This window comes from Oncorhynchus tshawytscha, linkage group LG08 (genome assembly GCF_018296145.1).
Source record: "Oncorhynchus tshawytscha isolate Ot180627B linkage group LG08, Otsh_v2.0, whole genome shotgun sequence".
Taxonomy (NCBI): Eukaryota; Metazoa; Chordata; class Actinopteri; order Salmoniformes; family Salmonidae; genus Oncorhynchus; species Oncorhynchus tshawytscha.
This window is the reverse complement of record NC_056436.1, coordinates 49,656,354-49,678,662: the sequence shown is the minus strand read 5'-3', so window position 1 is coordinate 49,678,662 and position 22,309 is coordinate 49,656,354. Positions and strand designations below refer to the sequence as shown.

Sequence of the window (22,309 nt, the reverse complement as noted above, 5' to 3'; positions counted from 1 at the left end):
GTTCTTTGTACATTATTTTATTTCCGTTAAATAAATTAAAAGTACCACACAAAATATACATTGAAAACAGTTGTGCAAGTCTTCCTTTGCATATGTAGCATTATTACTAGACAGACAATTACGAAACTTGAGGCATGAAGAGGAGCAGAGCGCATAAGCCAACACATGAATACACAGACAGGCGCCAGATGAAGAGAAATAAGGAAACATGAATGTGGATTTCTCTCCCAAATATGACTATTCAGTCCTGGCTATCTCTCCTCAGCTTGGGTTGGCCATATTTCTGATGTAAAAGCTTTGTGTTGTGAATGAGATGAAAAGACCAGATTTCCTGTTCCTCCTCTTTTGACTCCGAGACAACCGGAAGGACAAATCCATCCAGGGCCAGCCATGGTTCGGCCAAGCTAAGCAAAGCGCTTAAGTCTATGATAACTCTGAGGAACGCTAAAAGGCATGCCTGGCCCATTTTAGAAATATACTGTATGGGATGATTGCAGCGAGGCACAGAAATGTACACAAGGCCCACTGCACTCAAACTAATTTCAGATACAGAGCTAACACTGACATAGAAACCGGTAAGTGCTTTGATTAACGAACTATCAGTGTTATAGCTATAAGATTATGTAACATACTGAAACAAAGGCTTCTGTCTCAGAACGCATTTTCTGGTTTAGCAATGCCTGTTAAACAAGATAACGAAGTACAGGCTTTTCTGGCAAGATGGTCGGTGTGCTAGCTATAATGTTATTTAACCCATTGAAACACTGTTTGAAATGTATTCATTAGCCTGGACCTGTAGTAGGCAAATCAATACTCGATGTCATACCTTAGCATGGAATGACAACAATAGAGGGGTTGGCTACACCACATACAGTGTACGGAACCAGGCTAGTCTTGAAGTGTCTGTTGACTAAGCAACAGGCTTTTCTGGCATGATTAGTTGACTGGAGACTTACGCCAGGGCAACAGTTCCAGTGGCAACGGGCGTCATATACCAACCGTGTCACATAACCGGCCTGTAAAGTGCCGGCCAGGAGACATTTTGACATATAACTTCTAAAATGACTAGACACTGTCAAACACAGGGAGGAAACACTGTTGAAATTGCACAGCATTGGAGTTCCCCATTTCATAACCATAACACGATCCACGACAGCGTTCGGGGAAAAACATTTCCTTTGTGGCCCAGAAAAGAGAATGTGTCTGGAAAACAGTTTTCGTTTCTCAGGGTGTAATGAACAACTAAATCCTGTTCAACCTGCACTGTAAAAAATGCTTAGTGACTGAAAAACTAACAGTGTTTCCGAAATGGCACCCTTATATAATGCAGTGCTTTGGATCAGAGCTCTGGTCTAAAGTGGAGCACTATAAAGGGAATAGGCGGCTATTTGGGACACACAGACAGCAAAACAGGACATTATATTGTCTCAATATACTGCGGGAGACAAAGTGACAAAAAATACCCTTGCATGAGCACACAAGCCCAAAACAATGACGCTCTAAATCGGCATGAAGGCAGATAGTGAGGCTGAAGCAAAGAAAGAAAAAACTAAATGAGGACATGGCAGACATAAAAAAACGACTGTACCACCTGCACATACATTTTGAAAACAAGAACACATAGTTTGCACCAGCATAGTAAGAGTTGACAAGCAGAGTCAAACATCGTGGACAATGGGGACAGGAGGACTATTTACAACAGTTAAGACACCGATACCGTAGAGGTGTTTTCTCTCTGATGTTCTGTAGGACTGGTTTCTGGGACTCAGATTAAAAGCCTACTCTTGAACTAAAAAAAAGCATGCTCAATAGAGAATGTTTATCTCTGGGTCTGAAAAACTGGCCCATAAAAATGGCAAATAAATGCAGGCATGATGACTGATCACTCTATTGTGAAGTTAGTGTGACGGGTTCAGAGTTGCAATGTACTCTCACTGATATTGAACGACACGTGTTTCAGAACGGCAGAAGCAAAAAGGTGGGTTTGAACAACCACGGGCAGTTAAACAATACGCAAAATGTGGTCTCTTAAAACAATTATGAAGGTGAAATAAACAATAGAAGATGGTGAAAAAAAAAAAGTCATGTAAGGAAAAAAAAGAGAGAATAAATAACATTGGTTTAAAGGACAGCCCACTGATCGTTTTAACATCTCCCAATATCACAGAACCCAGACGGGACTTCTCCCCATTGTCAACGTTGTCTTGTAACAACGGAAAATCTTCCTTTATCAGATTTTTCCGAACAAGAAAGGACTCACTCAGTCTCTCTGTGTTCACTAGAAGTATTTTGTGCCCAATATCACTGTCTACTGATGGTTTTGAATAGTTCACCCCGAGAGTAGTATCCATCGGATAGCTGCAATTCAAATCTTCTGGATGACCACCTGTGTGGTCCATCTTTAGTGTCATGGACTAACGGATCATCATTATCTTAGTATCTATGGGTTCGTACGTACATACATAATACATTACACACACATACATACACACATATTGTATTTTCATTCAGAGTTCAGATCAGGTATAGGGAGTCATTTTGGCATGGAACATGTTATATGGGGTTGGGGTTTGCCTGGGGGGGGTGAATCCATAGACAGGGCATACAGGTCTCCTGGTACAGCAAAAAGTGCAGAGAGGCATCAGTCAGTTCACTGTCACTCCAAGCTACCGACACCTAATCTGCAGCTACACTATGAGCAGAGGTGAAAACTGTGGTGATGGTTGTGAGTGACTGAAGCACAGAACTACAAAGGCTGGGGCAATTGGTAAGAGCCTGTGATAAAAGAAAGGGTCCCATATAACTACATTGTTTGGTCTCCCACCACAGGATCCAACACACTTCCCCTAAGGGCCAGGGGGCATCAGAGGAGTCACACCATGGTCCCCCACACACACGCCTTGTGTGCACCAAAACTCCACTCTTATAACAGTTATCAAAAGGTCCAGCCTGGAGGATGTCTGAGCCCTAACCCCTGACTCTTAACCCCTCACTCGTCGTCCCCTCCCGTGAGGAAGCCCAGCATGAAGATGACGGCTCTCTGTCGGTCCTGCGGGGTCTGTCGGCCCACCATTTTGGGCGGGGGCCGGATGAGCAAGCTGGCAAAGAGGGTAGCTGGCATGGGGCACAGTGGAGGAGAGAGAGAGGTAGAGGAAGATGTTAGAAACAGGAGCTCAGATCCGTTTCCTTTCAATTCAGTGAATTCCAGTTCCTGAATATTTTTTTTCAATTCTAAACTTGAGAATTTCATTTCCAGAATTGAAGTGGTATTGACCCTGAATTTGGGTTGTGTTCAGTAGAGAGGATACATGTTGAAATGGAATCAAGTGGGGACAAACTATTCTACCTGAACATGTCCAATAAGAACACTGATATTTGCATTCTGTTGTTAAATGTTTTAGTGAACTCAACCTCAGAAAGCGAATGTGAGAGAATGTGGCCATGGGGAACTGACCTATGAGGTTGGCAGTGAGGTTGTTGTTGTGGGCGTATTTCAGCAGCTCCTTGAGGAAGGCCATCAGGTAGCGGAACACGTTGCGGTGAGCCCGGGGCAGCTGGGAGATCAACTGTCAAAACAGCCCAGAGAAAAGACTAAATGAGAACCCCAACCAGACCCTTCTAGAACATAGATGACAAACTATGTCTCATGGTGTGCAATGACCATATGAGCTTTTAACGATTCAATAGAAGTCAATGACTCTTACTTGTATCCATTACGATTCATATGGTATCAAACACATACATTTTTATGTGGAAATATCTACACAATGCACCTGTTTGCAGAGGCGGCTGTCGTGGGAGCAGTCCAGGCTGCGCTGGTAGAGCTCGTAACACACCACTGGCTCAGGCAGAGCTTCCAGAAATATCAGCAGGGCCTCTGCCACAGAGTGGTTACAACCAGCTGACACACACACAGTCGGGGAATAACACACAGATTTGGGGCCCGAGGGTCAGTGTGCGTGTTTGAACCACATTGCTGTCATACTGTACAGAATCACCCTCGAAATGGCTACCCATTATGTGATGAAGAATAGCAATCGTGTGCCTCTCTTTGCTCAAACTGATCCTCTCAAACACACTGGTTGTGTGTGTGTGTGTGCGCACGTATGGGCAGGAACACTGATGATAGGGAGAATTGCACACCATAAAAACCCCAAAAACCACACACATCATTTTTCATCCACATGGCAAATCTACGTAGCATATGTCATGAATGTAGCACCTCCTAATACTACCACCCCATGCACCTTGGCAGCAGTCTGTGTATAGCAGCTGCTTTATCACAGTGACCCATATAGCTGTGTGGCATCTCAGTCACAGTCTCCCGTTACAGGGCTGGGCCTACTAGTGGATCTGGGCCAAAGGGTTTGGAATGACTTGGGACATATGAGCAAAGGATACGGATGGAGTCAGGAATGCTGGTGTCCAGGCAGTCAATGATACTCTGCAGCTCCTCCTGCAGGCCCGGAGTCTGGAACAGGTCCTCCTGGAATAATGGTAAGGAGTTTACAGCCATTTTGTTTTTCCTTGGAATAAAGGGTAGGTTAGAAGACAATTTAGAGGCTGAGACGCTAAGTCTAGAATAGTGCTTGGAAAGGTTAGCCTGGAATACAGAAACAAAATGTTGTGCTGTTTCGCGCCGTCAAAACAGAATCATTGACGTGACAATAGTGAAATGGAGAGATATTCCATTTGGATTCCAGACGGAATCCCTTACTATCCTCTCACCTGTTGGCAAGACTTGGTAAAGAGGTGGTTCACCAGCAGCCACACCTCCTTGGGGATTTTTAAAGGCTTGTCCTCTGTGCCAGCACTGTCCACCATAAGGAAGCTCATCTTGGACTTCTCCTGAAGTAACACACACAACCACAAGATGTCAGAAACATAGATACTATACTGAGAACACCACAAGATGTCAGAAACATATACTATACTGAGAGAACACCATAAGATGTCAGAAACATAGATAATATACTGAGAACACCACAAGATGTCAGAAACATAAATACTAGACTGAGAGAACACACACAACCACAGCATGTCAATGGCATACTATACCATAATGACAACACACACACCCACAGTATACTGAAGAAAATAGTTGGCATTTCAGCACAACTTTCGGGCCAAAAAAGACTGTCGTCAGAGCATAAGCATACCAGATTCTCACACAAAGTCTCTGTTAGTAATGTGACTGAAACCAGCTTTACCCGGTCGATTCATAAACTTATGAACTGCTTAATTCCCTAGGGAGGATTTGGTTAGATTCATCCTTAGACATTTTAAAAGTATCCCATTTATCAAAATGTTGATTCCATTCCAAAGATGATCCCACATGGCACATTGCCTGTCATTATAGGTATAGGGAACATAGAGCGGATTAACGCAAGGGTTGGATGTCGGGTCGGCTTGTAGGAGAGCCATCTGACTGGAAGCGGATCACATTGTTTTGTGTCTAGCTGCAAATGGATCCCTGAGAACTAGAGAGAGTCGGGCCAAAAATAACCACTGGCAATGGGGGGGTCACACACACACGAATGGGACACAATGATAGCCTACAGAGCCATATACAACATCAAGAGCTAGAGAGCCTCTCAAAGTGTTACTGTTAAGCATCTAGGAGTGCAGCTTCTACAAGAGATGTAGCCTAGGCTATGGTTAGATAACCAGAAATAAAGGCTTTTACAGAACTCAAATACATCAGGCCCTGGATGTTGATTTGGGGGGGCTTTTTCCACTAGTGCTACCAATTTTTTTAGTTGATGGCACCAGCACTTGATTTGGTCGCACCAATTTTTTTTTACCTGACCAGTGTCCCATAATGTACCTTCATTCCGTAGAACCAGGCTAAAAGACGAGCCATCTTTTAAAGTAGCATGCCATTGCAGGGCTCGACATTCTGGTCAGTGACAACTGAAAGCTACTGGCCTGAATGAAAAGAACACTGGCCTGGGAAAGCAGATGATGCTCACATTACTTAAATGTTATATTTCATTTGAGGGCTGAGCAAATACCCTATTTCCCGGGATACCCAGACTCCTTGCTCCATCCAAACGCTACGCCACACCACGGATGTTAGTTTCTTCACCGTAATTAGTCTGGATCGGAGTACCTCCCAAACCCTTTACCGAATGCGAACACATTCGGGGCCATCTTATTGGTACAGAAACCGATGGGTTGGGCCAGAGACCAGAGACACATGGGTAAACCGGCAGTTTGACAATTCCTCATTGGATCTGATACGAAGATTGGATAGGAGACGATCCAATCGCTGATGACTTTGTTTTGTACAAACATCCCTCGTCACCATAAACGACTTCAATAACGGCGCAATCCCAAAAAGGGTGTTTTTGTTAGAGATTTTTAAGTCACTCCACAGTTCAAGAGCCCTTTTTATATTTTGGTAAATTCTGTTTTATTTTTCTAGGTTTCTGGTTTTCATTCTCAAAATCACACTTTATCAAAAAACTACAAAAACTGGATGTTCTAAATTCACAAAAACACTTAAACCACATCAGGAGACCAATTTTGAGGTCAGGAAACAAAAAAAGAAATAATAACTTGTAAAAAATTGGAGGGATTATTAGGTGGTCATGATGGTATGAGGGCCATATTGGGAATTTAGCCAGGAAACCGGGGTTCACACCCATACTCTTACGATAAGTGCCATGGGACCTTTAGTGACCACAGAGAGTCAGGACACCCATTTAAAGTCCCACCCGAAAGAGAGCACCCTACACAGGGTAATGTCCACAACCACTGCCCTGGGGCATTGGGATGTTATTTTAGACCAGAGGAAAGAGTGCCTCCTAATGGCCTTCCAACACCACTTCTAGCAGCATCTGGTCTCCCATCTAGTGACCGACCAGGGTCAACCCTGCTTAGCTTCAAAAGCAAGCCAGAAGTGGGAAGCAGGGCAGTATGCTGCTGGCCCACCATAACACGTTAACTAGCTAGCTAACTTAGCTGGTCCATTGTTGCCTATGCGAGGAAGTTAGGCTAGCAAGCATTTTTAGCTAGGTAGCCTAGGACAACAAAAACTAAAAACCATAGACCATTTTGCCAACATGAAAGAGGATGGCATTGGCGTTCAACTAGTCTACAAGTAGGGTGAGTTCAAAAAATGTTTTACTTGGGCGTGCGCACACACACACACACACACAAATAAACACACAGAAATCAGTTCCATGGACAGCCACATTACATTTCGCAACATTGATTGGACTAAATAGTTTTTGGTATCTTTAAGTTAGTTTTCACTGTATTAAAGCCTAGTTGATTTGATGATTTTTAAGTGTAAATGGTGCTGGAATAGCAGAGGCAGGGCTCCTGTTGTCTTTGTGCTGACCTGCAGTAACTCCATGGTTCTAAATCAGTAGTTGTTCAGTAACCTGTAGGAAACATTAACTTGCTGGACCATGCTGCAGGTCATATAACTGTCTGTTACATCTAATATTTGCTTTGTGGACTTCACCGGACAGATGTTGCTCTCCAGTTTTGTCATGAAACAAACAAATGTGTAGTTGAATTTATTCCACCTCTGTGCGACTTGTCTTTTTGTTGTCTCGGTCTTATTCTACTGTATATCACAGTGGTGTATGAATGAATGGGTTATAAAGCATGCAACGCAATTATCATAACATGGGTTGTAATGCAGCTTTTATTACCGTCTTGGCTTGACCAGTGATTTATCCCACGCACCACTACTGGTAGTTCCTGAGTTAATTAGCAACTAACATCCCATCATGCTTAGGGTCATGTATAAAAATGCCCAGTTGCACATTATTTTGCCTACCATGGTTAGAAGAAGGATCTCAGTGACTTCGCAGAGGGGTCTCAAAAGGAGCATAGGGGGTTTAAAGGATATGTGTGTGTCTCTCAGTCACCAGATCCCAACTCAATTGAACACTTACGGGAGATTCTGGAGTGGAGACAGACATCGTTTTCCACCAATTATGGAATTTATTGTAGAATAATGGTGTTGAATCCCTCCAATTGGGTTCCAGACACTTGTAGAATATATGCCAAGGCGCATTGAAGTTGTTCTGGTGGCTTGCAGTAGGGCCCAACGCCCTATTAAAACACTATGTTGGTGTTTCCTTTATTTTGGCAGTTACTTATTTATGGTGCCATCTGTAGTGGGTTTAGCCATGCAGTGATTCAGTTTCACTGGCCGGTGAGCTGCTCAGATACGGAAGGTGAAGATGGGATTAACATCAGGCTTTATATGGGTGAAGTTGATGCTGCTTAACTGAGCACAGGCCCCCTCTGCTTCTCCCTAAACTCTCATTAGCCTTAATCATGTGTGTGAAGGCCTGTGCACTGTAGGGTAACCTGCTGTGAAATGAGCTTGGGTGTGTGGAAAAAGGACTGTATGTGTGTGTGGAGGGAAGGTTGTGATGCGTGTGTACTGCGGTGGTACATGTGGTGTCACTTCTATGATCAAACACGCACGCAAGTGTGAAAACCAGGCTCCTCTCTTGTAGGGCTGGGCGATATATCGAATACATTTGAATTTATCAAATTAATATGTTTTTGCGCGATATTCTAAATGCCTGTATCGCTCCTTCTTTGCACCTTACCATTTACACTAGAGATCTGAATATAATGACAAGATGCTCATGACTCCAGCCTAACAATAGGAGTCGTCGTCCCAAAGGCGGGAAGGCAGGCGACAAGCTTAGGTCCAAAATAAGCCCATAGAAACGCATTGGTCTTATATTGGACAGATTTTAACGAGAGCAAAACCTCTCGCTTCGCCTCTTCCTCTGTTCACACACACAAGCCCCTGAAACTAACACCAACAAACAAAGAGATCACTTCTTCCTCTCCATTTGCATGTGAGGTTTGGTCCAACAGAATCGGTCATATGGACACCCAAACGCATTGTGTGGGTTGAATGCTGTTACAGAGAGTAAAAAGTCCCATGATGGTAGTGACTGCCCATTACTGCTTACTTATTAACCACAATTTATTCACATTACTTCAATCGAATATTTCAGTTGTGTAAATTACATTGGTTTTTGGCCTAGTTGATGACTTTATTATTTCATTATCACACAGTTGGGGCTTGATCGGATTTCTCTCTAGAGAACCTGCACATGGCGCCCACAGCAAAAAAGGAATTCAAATAATTGAACCAACAACAGTCAATGAGTTGTTTTGAAAAACGGAAAAATACCACAATTCAACTAATTGCTCAGCACTTACAGCTAGTACTGCTATAGCAGAGACGGACATGCAACCCCTGCGTCTAGAGCTGTAGTAAATTAAGCCTTTAGTATTGGATACCAAAACAGAATATTTGATCATGGTCCTGTCTGAACCAATGTCCTTCCCTAATTCAGAACATGAGGTACTGTATAATTGGTTAATCTAAGGTGTTTTTATGTCAAATCTAGAAAGCAACATTACTAGACTAGAACCTGGGTTGCCTATTCCGCTGACCAACAGCGGGGCAACAGACTAGCCTTATACCCTGACTACACAGCTTGCGTCGCATGAGCGAGCGTTGCAAAATAAATGTAGAAATCTATGTTATTCAATTATTGCACCCACACTGCTTGTGTCTGCGTTGCCAAGGGCTAAAATAGAAGTCAGTTCTATTTCTGACGCAGATCGTCCTGCCTCTCCCATCTCCTCATTGGTTTATAGAAGCAGGTACCCACGTGCCATCTCCTCATTGGTTATACCCAAGTGGGTGATTGAAAGACGAACTGTGTTGTCGGTCGTCGTAGTAAAACTATGAAAGTTTAGATGCCAATCACCATAGAAGTTCAAAGATGAAAAAGCTTGGAAGGAGGAGAGATGACTAGAAACGATTCAGTTGACCATTTTATGTGTGGATTAATTGTCAGAGTAGAAGACCTTGTGCATTTCAGGTAAAATAACAACTCAATGTTTATATCCCAGGACAAATTAGCTAGCAACAGCAAGCTAGCTAAATAGGAAAAATTCGCTAGCAAGTGCAAGCTAAAACTGCCATAAATGTTCAATGCTTTTCGACCTATCCAAAAATTAATGTTCAGAGTTTGTTTTGATATTTTAACCTGCGTGTCATGATCGCGTTTGGTGTAGGGGGACAAAATACATGTATGCACGATGGCGCACAAAACACAGTTTGGGTTCGGTGTTACAGTGGACACTCCCATAGTGGGACACCATAGAAATAGAAGGATTCTAATCATTATATATTTCTATAAATGGGCACACCATGTTGACTTTACCTTTTCCATGTAGCTGTCCTCTCCCTGAGCACCAGCAGCCACCAGCATAGCAGTGAAGAGTTGGAAAGGAATGATCAACGCAATGAGGAAAGAGAAAGAGAACAGAGAAGATACTGTAGATAGGACATAAAGCGTAACCACAGAGGAGTAAGGGAGTAAGATCATGACATGCTGTTTGAAAGGTGCAATCTGTAGGTTACTTTCTGTTTTTTTAAAGTATTGTCCCAGGCCGGCAGGATTGGGGGAAAGGGTCTTTGAGAGTGTATCGAGCACTGATTGGCCTAAATTGAGTTTTGTTTTGTGTGTGTTTTTGTTTGAGCATTGACTCCTTGAGCATTACAGGGGTTTAAGAAGTTACAGATTGCACCTTTAAAAATGAATGATTTTACCCAAAAGTAATCCATGCAAAGAATGACAGTAGAAAAGTAACAGTGGAAGCAAGAGATCATTTGAAATGCAATGGATCATATAAACATAGCATACTAATCTAACACTAGTGGCCAAGGTGGATATAGATAGAAATGCATGGACAGGCTAACCCTAGACTTTTAGTCAATGATCCCAGCATTTCAGGAAAGCCCTTCGACATTTGTACACACCATGTGCCACTTCCTTATTCCCTTGGAGATTCTAAACAATGGCACAGGTTGAAACATTCTCGCTGCACTCGACAGACTGTGGAGATTAGGGCTGTGGCGGTCACAACATTTTGTCAGCCGGTGATGTCAAGCAAATAACTGTTGGTCTCATGGCAATTGACCGTTAATTAAAATAAACATGTAGCTTTTCCTGGCTTCCACATGCAGACCTTTGGAACATCTACAATTTAAAAGTCTAAAAAATCCATGTAATATAGCCTATACCTTCACAATAAATCCATTATTTATTTTAGACAGGTCTAAAGAAGCATGATAAAAAGAAAATGCAGTCTATTTCAAAGGAACAGAATAGCATACTCTGAGTTGTCTTTATGTTAGGTCCTGATCTGGCTATGCCAAATGGATTTGGGCTACACTAGTTCATTTAGTAGACCACAATTGCTTAGAATTCCATGGCATTATTTTATATTATGAAGAATACAATTGAACAAAGCTGAATAAAATAGAAACGATTTGAGGGTGTGCGGCTATTCTGTATTGAGCGGTTAACAAAGAAATAGGTACTCCTATTTGCTTAATTTAGAGTTATTTATGCAACTTTAGTTGTTCTACAAACGTTGGGCTATATGTTTTGATTTTTAATACATTGTAAGGCTGCATGATGAGACTAATGATGATTTGAAAAAGTTGCTTGAAAGGCATGAACTCTGCTTAGGTTTTTTGTGCAGGCTGTACACACTTCATCAGTATCTCATTCACAATTTGACAAGCACTTGATAATGCCTTGAACTTCACGGCGGCCTCCCCTTTGTGTGGCCGTAATGTACCCTTAAAAAAATCCATGCCTTTTGCGGCCAGTGGCTGTTGTGCCCTTGACCCGGAGTGCTGTGTTGTGCCCTTCTCCCGGAGTCCTGTGCGCTCCGAAGCACCTCTTACTCACATGACTCTCAATCACGTGATCGGATCTTTCTCACAGGCTACCAGTGAAGACGGACATCTGGGATGCAACTGCGCGCGTCCTTATCCAATTCCGAGGTGCATTTAACTTCTTGGATATAGGGGGCGCTATTTTAATTTTTGGATGATAAACGTTCCCGTTTTAAACAAGATATTTTGTCACGAAAAGATGCTCGACTATGCATATAATTGACAGCTTTGGAAAGAAAACACTGAGGTTTCCAAAACTGCAAAGATATTGTCTGTGAGTGCCACAGAACTGATGTTACAGAAAAAAAAACAGATAAAAATCCAATCAGGAAGTGCCACCTTTTTTGAAACCGCCTCATGCCACCGCTCATTATATGGCTGTGAATGGGCCACGAATGAGCTTTGGCTTTCTGTCGCTTCCCCAAGGTGTCGACAGCATTGTGACGTATTTGTAGGCATATCATTGGAAGATTGACCATAAGAGACTACATCTACCAGGTGGTCGCTTGGTGTCCTCCGTCGCAATTATTACGTAAACTCCAGCTGCAGTACTTTTCCGTTTGCTTCTGATGAGAAGCCAACTGCCACCACTGATAGATTATCAAATAGATATGTGAAAAACACCTTGAGGATTGATTCTAAACAACGTTTGCCATGTTTCTGTCGATATTATGGAGCTAATTTGGAAAAAAGTTTGGCGTTGTAAGTGACTGCATTTTCCGGTCTTTTTCTTAGCCAAATGTGATGAACAAAACGGAGCTATTTCGTCTACACAAATAATATTTTTTGAAAAATGAACATTTGCTATCTAACTAAGAGTCTCGTCATTGATAACATCCGAAGTTCTTCAAAGGTAAATGATTTTATTTGCATGCTTTTCTTGTTTTTGTGAAAATGTTGCCTGCTGAATGCTAGGCTTAATGCTATGCTAGGCTATCAATACTCTTACACAAATGCTTGTGTAGCTTTGGTTGTTGAAAAGCATATTTTGAAAATCTGAGATGACAGTGTTGTTAACAAAAGGCTAAGCTTGTGTTTGAATATATTTATTTCATTTCATTTGCGATTTTCATGAATAGGAAATGTTGCGTTATGGTAATGAGCTTGAGGCTATGATTACGCTCCCGGATACGGGATTGCTCGTCGCTAGAGGTTAAAGATATTGGAAGAATTGTCCACATTGACTTTTCATCAGCAAACAAGATGTGTAGGCCTACCGAACAGCAAAAGCACTAGCTTATGTCAATCTACTATTCCCCCATAGTACAATAGTCAACCTATTCTATTCTGTGCGAGAATAAATATTCCAAAACAGTCTGGAACAGTTGTGGGATGCAATAGATCCCAAATTAATACAACCACTAATATCCAAAAACATTTTTCTTGCAATTTTGTCTGACAAAATAGAGCAGAACATTTAGCTTAAAATGTTGATAAATTAGGCTATTTCTTCACTTTATAAGCGCAGCAATGTGCACATTGCAGTAGGCTATAAGTGCAAATGTTATATTAACAGGAAAACACCATTATTAAAAGTGACCGCAATTGTGATTATGCATGTAATGCTTTTATTATAAAATTAACTTCCCCAAACTTGAAACTCACTCGCTGCTTATGTATGCTAGTTAGGCTCTACACCCCTTGTAAAGCGGATTAATGTGCTTCATTTTAAGAAGTTATTTGGCGACTTTAGTTATGATACAAACCTTATCAAAACATATAAACTATGGGCTAGGTTACATGAGGTGTCCGACTATGATTAGAAAATGTTTTTGTTTTTTAAAGGCATTGTTTCTTATGCTGGGCATCATTCACAAGTGATAATATATAATTCAGGCTAATATTGTCACCCATCAGACTATTCTTAATTGAATCTCGTCTTTACATTTACTAAATAATATGTGTGAAATTTGTTTTGATTTAGAATGGACCATTATCATGCACCTGAATTGAAATAGGGGCAGTGTGAAAAAATACATGCCATCTATGCACTTAAATAGCGAATGGAGGACCCTTTTCCCGTGGTTCATTTTCATGCCAGCCAGGTAGGCTATACTCCTGTTGTAAAGATAAGCAATGTGCTTAATATTATGAAAGTTGAGAAATAAATATAGTAGACCTAGCCTATAGAAAGCTGATGGGATCCTCTTCTTTTTAGTAGAGACCATGACTGTTTTCTCGTGCAATTGCGAAGCCAATAGAAATGTTGCGCAACATGAGCTCTCATGAAGTGTTTGATTACATTTTCAATTACATTTGAATTGTCAGAGGGATTCGAGGGACAATAGAGTGCTGAGTACCAGGCAGTTAGCATGTTTGGTAGGCTACTAATGACCATCAGCAGCATCAGAGCTTGGAGAAGCCTAATTACCGTGACTAAACGGTCACGTGGTATTTGACTGCCTTCATGACCGCTGGTGTGGCGGTAATACGGTCACCGCAACAGCCACAGTGGAGACTCTTTACAATCCCTTAAAGGAGTGGACAAACAGGCCTTCACGTGTCCCTGCCAGATATCACTTTCTGAACAGGCTTTTTGAACAAATAAGGGAGGGGCCAATAGAGGACGATCGAGAGCAAATCTATGTGCTCTTCAACACCAACCTTTGAGGCCTGCTGCAGTGTTGGCTGCTTTTCATGTCTTACCCGTTTAGATGGTTTAGGGTTAGGGAAAACAACTTTAGCAGAATCTCTTTGCCAAAAGTGTCATGAAGAAAAAACAACTTCCTGCCATTGCTGCCTTCAGTTCCTTCAATGACTGAAGTACTGTATATATTAAAAAAAAGCTGTTGCATTGCTGTGTTGTCATCTTAGGTCTCTCTTTATGTAGTGCTGTGGTGTCTCTCTTCGTGATGTGTGTTTTGTCCTATATTTTCAATCCAAGCCACAGTCCCCGCAGGAGGCCTTTTGACTTTTGGTAGGCCACCATTGTAAATAACAATTGGTTCTTAACTGACATGGCTAGTTAAATAAAGGGAAAACAAAAAATAACAATATTTAAAAACACACACAGTACCAGTCAAAAGTTTGGACACCTACTCATTCAAGGGTTTTTCTTTATTTTTACTATTTTCTACATTGTAGAATAATAGTGAGGACATCAAAACTATGAAATAACACATATGGAATCATGTAGTAACCAAAAAAGTGTCATATAACATTTGAGATTCTTAAAAGTAGTCACCTTTGCACACTCTTGGCATTCTCTCAAACGTTTGAGCTAATCATTTGGGTTGTGACAAGGTAGGACTGGTATACAGAAGACCAAGACTGGTATACTATTTGGTGAAAGACCAAGTCCATGTTATGGCAAGAAGAGCTCAAATAAGCAAAGAGAAACGACAGTCCATCATTACTTTAAGACATGAAGGGCAGTCAATGAGGAACATTTCAAGAACTTTGAAAGTTTCTTCAAGTGCAGTCGCAAAAACCATCAAGCGCTATGATGAAACCGGCTCTCATGAAGACCGCCACAGGAATAGAAGACCCAAAGTTACAGTTGAAGTTGGAAGTTTACATACACCTTAGCCAAATAAACTGAGTTTAAATGTTTCACAATTCCTGACATTTATTCCCAGTAAAAATGTCCTGTCTTAGGCCAGTTAGGATCACCACTTTATTTTAAGAATGAGAAATGTCAGAATAATAGTAGGGAGAACAATTTATTTCAGATTTTATTTCTTTCATCACATTCCCAGTGGGTCAGAAGTTTACATACACTCAATTAGTATTTGGTAGCATTGCCTTTAAATTGCTTAACTTGGGTCAAACGTTTCAGGTAGCCTTCCACAAGCTTCCCGTGGAAGCTTTTTGGTTGCTAAGTTGGGTGAATTTTGGTCCATTCCTCCTGACAGAGCTGCTGTAACTGAGTCAGGTTTGTAGACCTCCTTGCTCACAAATGTTCTATAGGATTGAGGTCAGGGCTTTGTGATGGCCACTAATACCTTGACTTTGTTGTCCTTAAGTCATTTTGTCACAACTTTGGAAGTATGCTTGGGGTCATTGTCCATTTGGAAGACCCATTTGCGACCAAGCTTTAACTTCCTGACTGATGTCTTGAGATGTTGCTTCAATATATCCACATAATATCCTCCCCCGTGATGCAATCAATTTTGTGAAGTGCACCAGTCCCTCCTGCAGCAAAGCACCCCCACAACATGATGCTGCCACCCCCAAGCTTCACGGGTGGGATGGTGTTCTTCGGCTTGAAAGTCTCCCCTTTTTTCCTCCAAACGTAACGATGGCCATTACAGTTTTATTTTTGTTTCATCAGACCAGAGGATATTCCAAAAAGTACCATCGTTGTCCCCATGTGTAGTTGCAAACCGAAGTCTGGCTTTTTTAGAATTCAAGGCACACTTAACCAGCATAGCTACCACAGCACTCTGCAGCGATACGCCATCCCATCTGGTTTGTGCTTAGTGGGACTATTATTTGTTTTTCAACAGGACAATGACCCAACACATCTCCGGGCTGTGTAAGAGCTATATGACCAAGAAGGAGAGTGATTGAGTGCTGCATCAGATGACCTGGCCTCCACAATCACCTGACCTCAACCCAATTGAGATGGTTTGGGATGGACCGCAGAGTGAAGGAAAAACAGCCAACAAGTGCTCGGCATATGTGGGAACTCCTTCAAGACTGTTGGAAAAGCATTCCTCATGAAGCTGGTTGAGAGAATGCCAAGAGTGCGCAAAGCTGTCATCAAGGCAATTGATTGGTTCTTCATTGAAGAACCTAAAATATATTTTGATTTGTTCAACACTTATTTGGTTACTACATGATTCCATGTGTTATTTCATAGTTTAGATCTAGTAGTAAAAATAAAGAAAAACCCTTGAATGAGTGGTTGTGTCCGAACTATTGACTGGTACTGTGTGTGTATATAATTTAACAAACATCTCTTCAATACAGAACAATATATACATCACTCCTAACCTACTTTGAAAGTATTCCTTCCTTACTATCACGTTAACTAGTCCCACTCACCAGGTCGATGAGCTTGGTGATGGGGATCTCCCGGATGGGCTTCTTCATGCGGCACAGGGTCTCCAGTGAGGTACCAAAGCAGCTGGGCAGGTAGTTGCCTGAGATGGTGATGAAGTAGTCCTTGCCTCGGTCCAGATGCAGCACCAGAATATCCTCGATGGCGTCCTCTCCTGAGTTGAGCAGAGTCACCGAGTCCTTGCTCACATACACATCCAGGAAGATCTCTAAAGTTTCGTCTAGTGGGGAGAGACAAAGAGGGGAAGTGTTCATTAGGGTTTGGGATGGAAAACATTCTGCAATGGAAAGTGGACGTGGGCTTTTCTTATTGAACAAAATCCTTGTTTCAATCGGTTTTCTTTCGTTTTGGTGCCTCAAGAACAAAGCTCTAGTGGTATGATAACTGAAGAGGGATATCTACACTGGGAACAAAAGATACATGCACACAATGGGTTATGACAGAGTATAGATTCTATACAAATGCATTCTTCGGTCCAGTTGCGAAACAACCCCTAGACCCTAGGCACCATTTGTCAAATATTTGATTGGTAGGCCTATAAATAATATGGTAGCAGCATGCCCTCTGACAGGCTTGGTAGGACTTTCAACATATTGTATAAGTATCAAAAGCGTATTTAAGGAGTAGGGGCTAGGGGTCGTATCTGGACAGGCCTTCCTTCTCCCTCCTCTAGGAGATTATTCAACTGATTGATCAGTAAATCCTTAGATCCACTCAGATCAGTGAAATCCCACCAAGGAAGGAGTAAAGGATGCATTGTGAAAGTATCCCCACCAGACAGGGCCTGTGACTGACTGTGGAAGGTAGGTGCCATGGCTGAAAGTGAAGTGGACTCACTGGGCTCTAGGAAGCCTTCGCTGGGCTCGGCGTGGAGCCAATTCTTGCAGTACTGGGAGTCGTTCAGCTTGGGAATGAAGGCAAAGTGACAGGGGACCTGCCCGTCGTTGGAGATCACAAAACGCTCCCGCTGAAGCTGGCGGAACTTGACGTCCTTAAAGGTGAACTACGGGAGAAGAGGGAGAGAGAGAAAGAGGGAGATGTTGGGAGGAGGACAGACACACAGTAAGCCAGAGTGCAATAATATTTGATTGATCTATGCAAAGCAGATAGTTTAAAATACAAATAGATGCCCATGCCATTTTACCTCTGCAAAGTAACTCAAGCATCTTGGCAGGCTTATATCAATTTTCTTAGTGATTTAAATTCAGACCAAAAAATTGCCTGTCACAAGTCCCTGATTCAATTCAAAACAACCATGTCCCTTGCTTACTGACAAAAACAGAGAATTATTGATCTGAAACAACATGTCAGTGGGGAGGACATGCTGGACAGGAAATCAATACGATGAGAGTCATGGATCTGTACGTGTGCATGTTCTGTCTACTCACCTCTCTGTCGGTCAGTGACAGAGACGGGAGGAATTCGTTCTCCATCCTGTCCATCATGCGCACAATCTCCTCAAAGACCTTCTTGTAGCGTGCCTCGTTCACCACCTTCACCTGTTACACACAGATTCATTTTCCATCAACACCGATTCATTCATTATAGCATAACTAAGCACGCTATTCGAGAATAAACACATTTTAAGCCAATTTATATGTATTTATGATTCTCAATAAGCTGTATAGTATGTTAAGGTTTTTATGTCTATTTTACTTAATGGACTCCTTTGGCTTAGCAGATATGTGTTTATTGTGAATGTGAGGTCTCCATTGACTGCCTCGACCTGAATCAGTCAGATGTGATTTCCAGACAATGTAGTGAGTAAGTGGCTCCATGATCCTTACCCCTACGCTGAAGAGGGAGCTGACGGGCTTGTGGTCGCTGGTCTTCAGTTCCATGTGGCTCCTGTAGTGGAGCTGCTTAACGTTACTACCCCTCCACAGGATCCGGTCGCACCACGCCGGGACACGACACTTACCACTGCAGGAGAACCCCAGACAGAGAGACAGTGGTTAGGAGGCACAAGGTCAGCTAACCTCACACAAGGATCGTGTTCATTTGGGCACTAAATGAAAGACAGCGGATTGAAACAGTAATTGACAACATCCAATATGAAACAGTAATTTTCGCTTTCCGCTGAAAAGTTTTCCAAACATGTTCAGTTGCATGCCACACAACCCAGTGTCTCCCTAGATACCTTAGATTGTTTTCCAGGTAAATCACAAAGGCCCCCAAAGAAACCTCCTGAGTCTCTTCAAATTATTTTAGGCAGGAAGGGAAACAAAGCTAGTTAGGGGGGCCTATCATGCCTATTCAATACTGGAAAAACATTGCCTCAAACAGCTGTCTATATTTGAGTAAGGACTCGTTTCATTACTGGGACAGAAAGTTTGGAAAGGTGGCTTTTCAGATTTGACCTTACATATAAACATGAATAATCAAGGTGCTATGGCATATGAGGACTATCCAACACAGGGTATTTCCTTTGCACTCTGTTGGGTGGGGGAGTAATAGTTTACAGCTCAAAATACCAAACTCTCTGGGTATTATATACTGTAAGTACGTACTTGGAGGGAAAATAATCAGGATCAGTGGTACATTTACCTAGAGTCCCAACGGTCCGTCTTGGCATCATACTTATATGTGGGCATGAAATTGATCTCTCCCTCAATGAAGTCTGTGAAGGCTCGCCTGGTCTGTCTCTGGATATTCAGCTTCACACAGAGGAAGGAGGGGAAATATACCAACAACAAAGGTTATTCAGAGACAGACAGAGGAACTCCTGTATTTATAACCCTCATAAACAACCAGAGAGAAAAAGGGGGAGGAGGGATTACACCAAAGTTATTGCAGAATACAGAAGTCCTAACTCCACCCAAAAAACATTTACTTTTATTTAGTGTCACTATTATCGTTGAGGTTGCCGTTTTTTGTTTTGGCAACGGATTTGTCACAGTGCAGAATGACAACATGATTGATGTGCAGTATTGTTGAATTAAAAATCAATGATTTATGACAGCGCTGAGCTGAACCTTACACTTTAGGTTGTTTGCATAAACAAGCTGTAAAAACCCATTTGTGTGTGTGTGTGTGTGTGTAAATATTCCCACCTGGTCATACTCCTGCAGCTTCCTTAGCTCGTTGTGGGAGATGAGCTGTTTGACCTCAGCTGCATCGTACACAAACAACCGGTAGTTCAGATCTCCTACCCAGATCACTACACTGGACCACAGAATGGATGAAGAGTTATGCATTGTAACACAACAGCATGTAAAGTCTTACAGTAACACCATAAGTTTACACATAACATAAAACTCTACGAAAGTACATCTGTGACATGTTTACACCATTTTACAGTCCACTGTTTACTTTGAAATGATGTTGAATTACATAAGGTTTTACCTGAGAATTGTTTATTGGGTATTCAATAACACGATCACCACGGCACTTTGTAAGTACTATTTCAAAGAATTACATGTATTATGGGCAATGACGACGACTGTAAGCCCCTTAAGGTCTTGAAATACTATTATTGAGAACACATGCCCAATGCATTGCCCAATGCTTCACACTAAGTGGTATGCTAGTGTGGTCATTGGATCAATGCCTATGACTTTACAGTATGGGTCTTGTAAGGGACTGACTCGTGTTTGACGATGGTGAGGGGAGGGTGGTCTAGCAGGTGGAAGCTCATGCGGGCACAGATGTCTTTGTAGTCCTGGTTCCTCCTCTCAAAGTCCTCGACGTGGGCCGCCAGGTGGGAGTTGACAAAGCAGAAGCTGGTGTTGTGGAACACAAAGCGCACCGCCACGCCTCCCTTGTTCCCCTAATGGGAAAAGAAAGCATTGAATGTTGATTGACTGATTTGTTTGTTCAGTGAAGTGTCCCGCAACAGACGCTCAGCCCATCAAAACTTAAGACGTTGTGTGGTGACAAAACTGCACATTTTAGAGTGGCCTTTAATTGTCCCCAGCACAAGGTGCACCTGTGTAATGATTGTGATGTTTAATCAGCTTCTTGATATGCCACACCTGTCAGGTGGATGGATTATTTTGGTAAAGAAAAATGCTCATTAACAGGGATGGTAAACACGTTTGTGTGCAAAATTTGAGCGAAATAAGCTTTTTGTGCGTATGGAACATTTCTGGGATCTTTTATTTCAGCTCATGAAACATGGGACCAACACTTTACATGTTGCGTTTATATTTTTGTTCAGTGTAATTCATATTGCATGAAAATATCTGTTAATTTACATTTGCGCATAAATATAGTGTATATGTTCTGTATACCTACCTATAAAATAGTATAAAGTTATAAAGTTGATTGGAGAAATAGGAGAACAAACACTTCCTCTTAGTTGACTTGACTCATTCGTACCATTTTTCCCATGATGCCAGTTCCCACTTGCTCTGCAGCCACTTCTTTGATGTGATTCTTGTGCACCTTGTTGACATACACCACCAGCATCATGCCCACTAGTCGGATGGTGCGCACCTGCGGGGAGAAAAGCATCTATTGTGGACGACATTCATATCCAAATGATATTACGTCTATTTGTGTATGAACAAAATAGATTGATAAGGGCATCTGCTGCCATTGATAAGTGTGTGATTACGGCCATTATTTTACGTAATTACAAGAATGTAATATTTTTAGTTTAGTTGATCGAACCATTCCTGTTTTACACTGAAGATGAGAAGAGACCTCTCACTGGCTCACCCTTTTGTACTTGGCTTTGGGGTGAAGACTTCTCTCCACAGCCTCCACCCACAGCTGCTCCTTCGACGAGTCCAGATAGAAGAAGGCCTCTGTGCTCAGGTCCAGCTCCTGGAAACTACAGCACCCAGAATGCACAGGGAAGTCAGTGTTTCAATGCTTAGTAAAGTGCAATCAGCACTCATGCATGGGAAAGTGCACAAAAACACTCTTTAGAGTATGCAATGAAATTTAGGTTATAACTAAGTCCATCCATCATTAATGATGTGGCATTCAGAGGATCCGTTTCCCGAAAAGTATGTTATTTGCACAATTCTGGGTTGTATTCACTAGGCCCCAAACGGAAGAAAACGGACTGAATCAGGGAGGGAATACCTGAGGTGGTCCGATAAGAAAAGCTTGTTGCTTGTTACTGTTTTCCGTAGCAAAACATTTTGCAACAGTGTGCACTGATGAATACAACAGGTCCATTCACTCATACATTCTGTGTAGAAGACATCGGATACTCAGATAGACATGTCACTGACCCCAGAGCATAGACGTCAGGAGGTTCTTGGTTACAACACAGCCAGGGCTCTAGACTGCTGTCTGGGGACTGGCCGTTCACATTCCACGTTCCGGTAAACAATCTGAAACACACACACATAACAGTCTCATATAGACATTCACATGCTTAAGTGGACAGACACATAAGTGAGTAGACTGATAAGGGTTGCAGGTAAGAATAGGGACAATGGCTCAGTGAGTGAAGGTAATTTTTAGAACAATGCAGGATCCTGCCCACTACAGCCTCCAGAAAAATGTATAATAACTAAAATAGGCACATTTGATTTAATCTCACCAGAATGGAATTTTAAAAAAGGGTGATGCTGCTATAATCCCCTTTCAATCGA

The 22,309-nt window shown here is 42.1% G+C and overlaps 1 protein-coding gene across 5 annotated transcripts in view; it reads right to left on the bottom strand.

Moving 5' to 3' along the window:
* Position 1: 1 nt before the first annotated feature.
* Positions 2-22,309, bottom strand: part of ocrl (OCRL inositol polyphosphate-5-phosphatase) — a 37,600-nt gene continuing 15,292 nt past the window's right edge. For 4 of the 5 annotated variants that reach the window (XM_042325599.1, XM_042325600.1, XM_042325604.1 and 1 more), the window contains exons 9-24: positions 21,944-22,045; positions 21,420-21,534; positions 21,078-21,194; positions 20,345-20,526; positions 19,811-19,922; positions 19,305-19,414; positions 18,545-18,680; positions 18,146-18,256; positions 17,595-17,760; positions 16,742-16,977; positions 10,227-10,250; positions 4,729-4,848; positions 4,402-4,486; positions 3,774-3,901; positions 3,455-3,566; positions 2-3,114 (exon numbers count right to left, since the gene is read on the bottom strand). In XM_042325599.1, coding sequence (XP_042181533.1) covers positions 2,990-3,114; positions 3,455-3,566; positions 3,774-3,901; positions 4,402-4,486; positions 4,729-4,848; positions 10,227-10,250; positions 16,742-16,977; positions 17,595-17,760; positions 18,146-18,256; positions 18,545-18,680; positions 19,305-19,414; positions 19,811-19,922; positions 20,345-20,526; positions 21,078-21,194; positions 21,420-21,534; positions 21,944-22,045 — 1,981 coding nt within the window. In that variant the 3' untranslated portion in view covers positions 2-2,989. The remainder of the gene's footprint in view (positions 3,115-3,454; positions 3,567-3,773; positions 3,902-4,401; positions 4,487-4,728; positions 4,849-10,226; positions 10,251-16,741; positions 16,978-17,594; positions 17,761-18,145; positions 18,257-18,544; positions 18,681-19,304; positions 19,415-19,810; positions 19,923-20,344; positions 20,527-21,077; positions 21,195-21,419; positions 21,535-21,943; positions 22,046-22,309) is intronic. The other variant, XM_042325603.1, reaches the window with a different exon arrangement.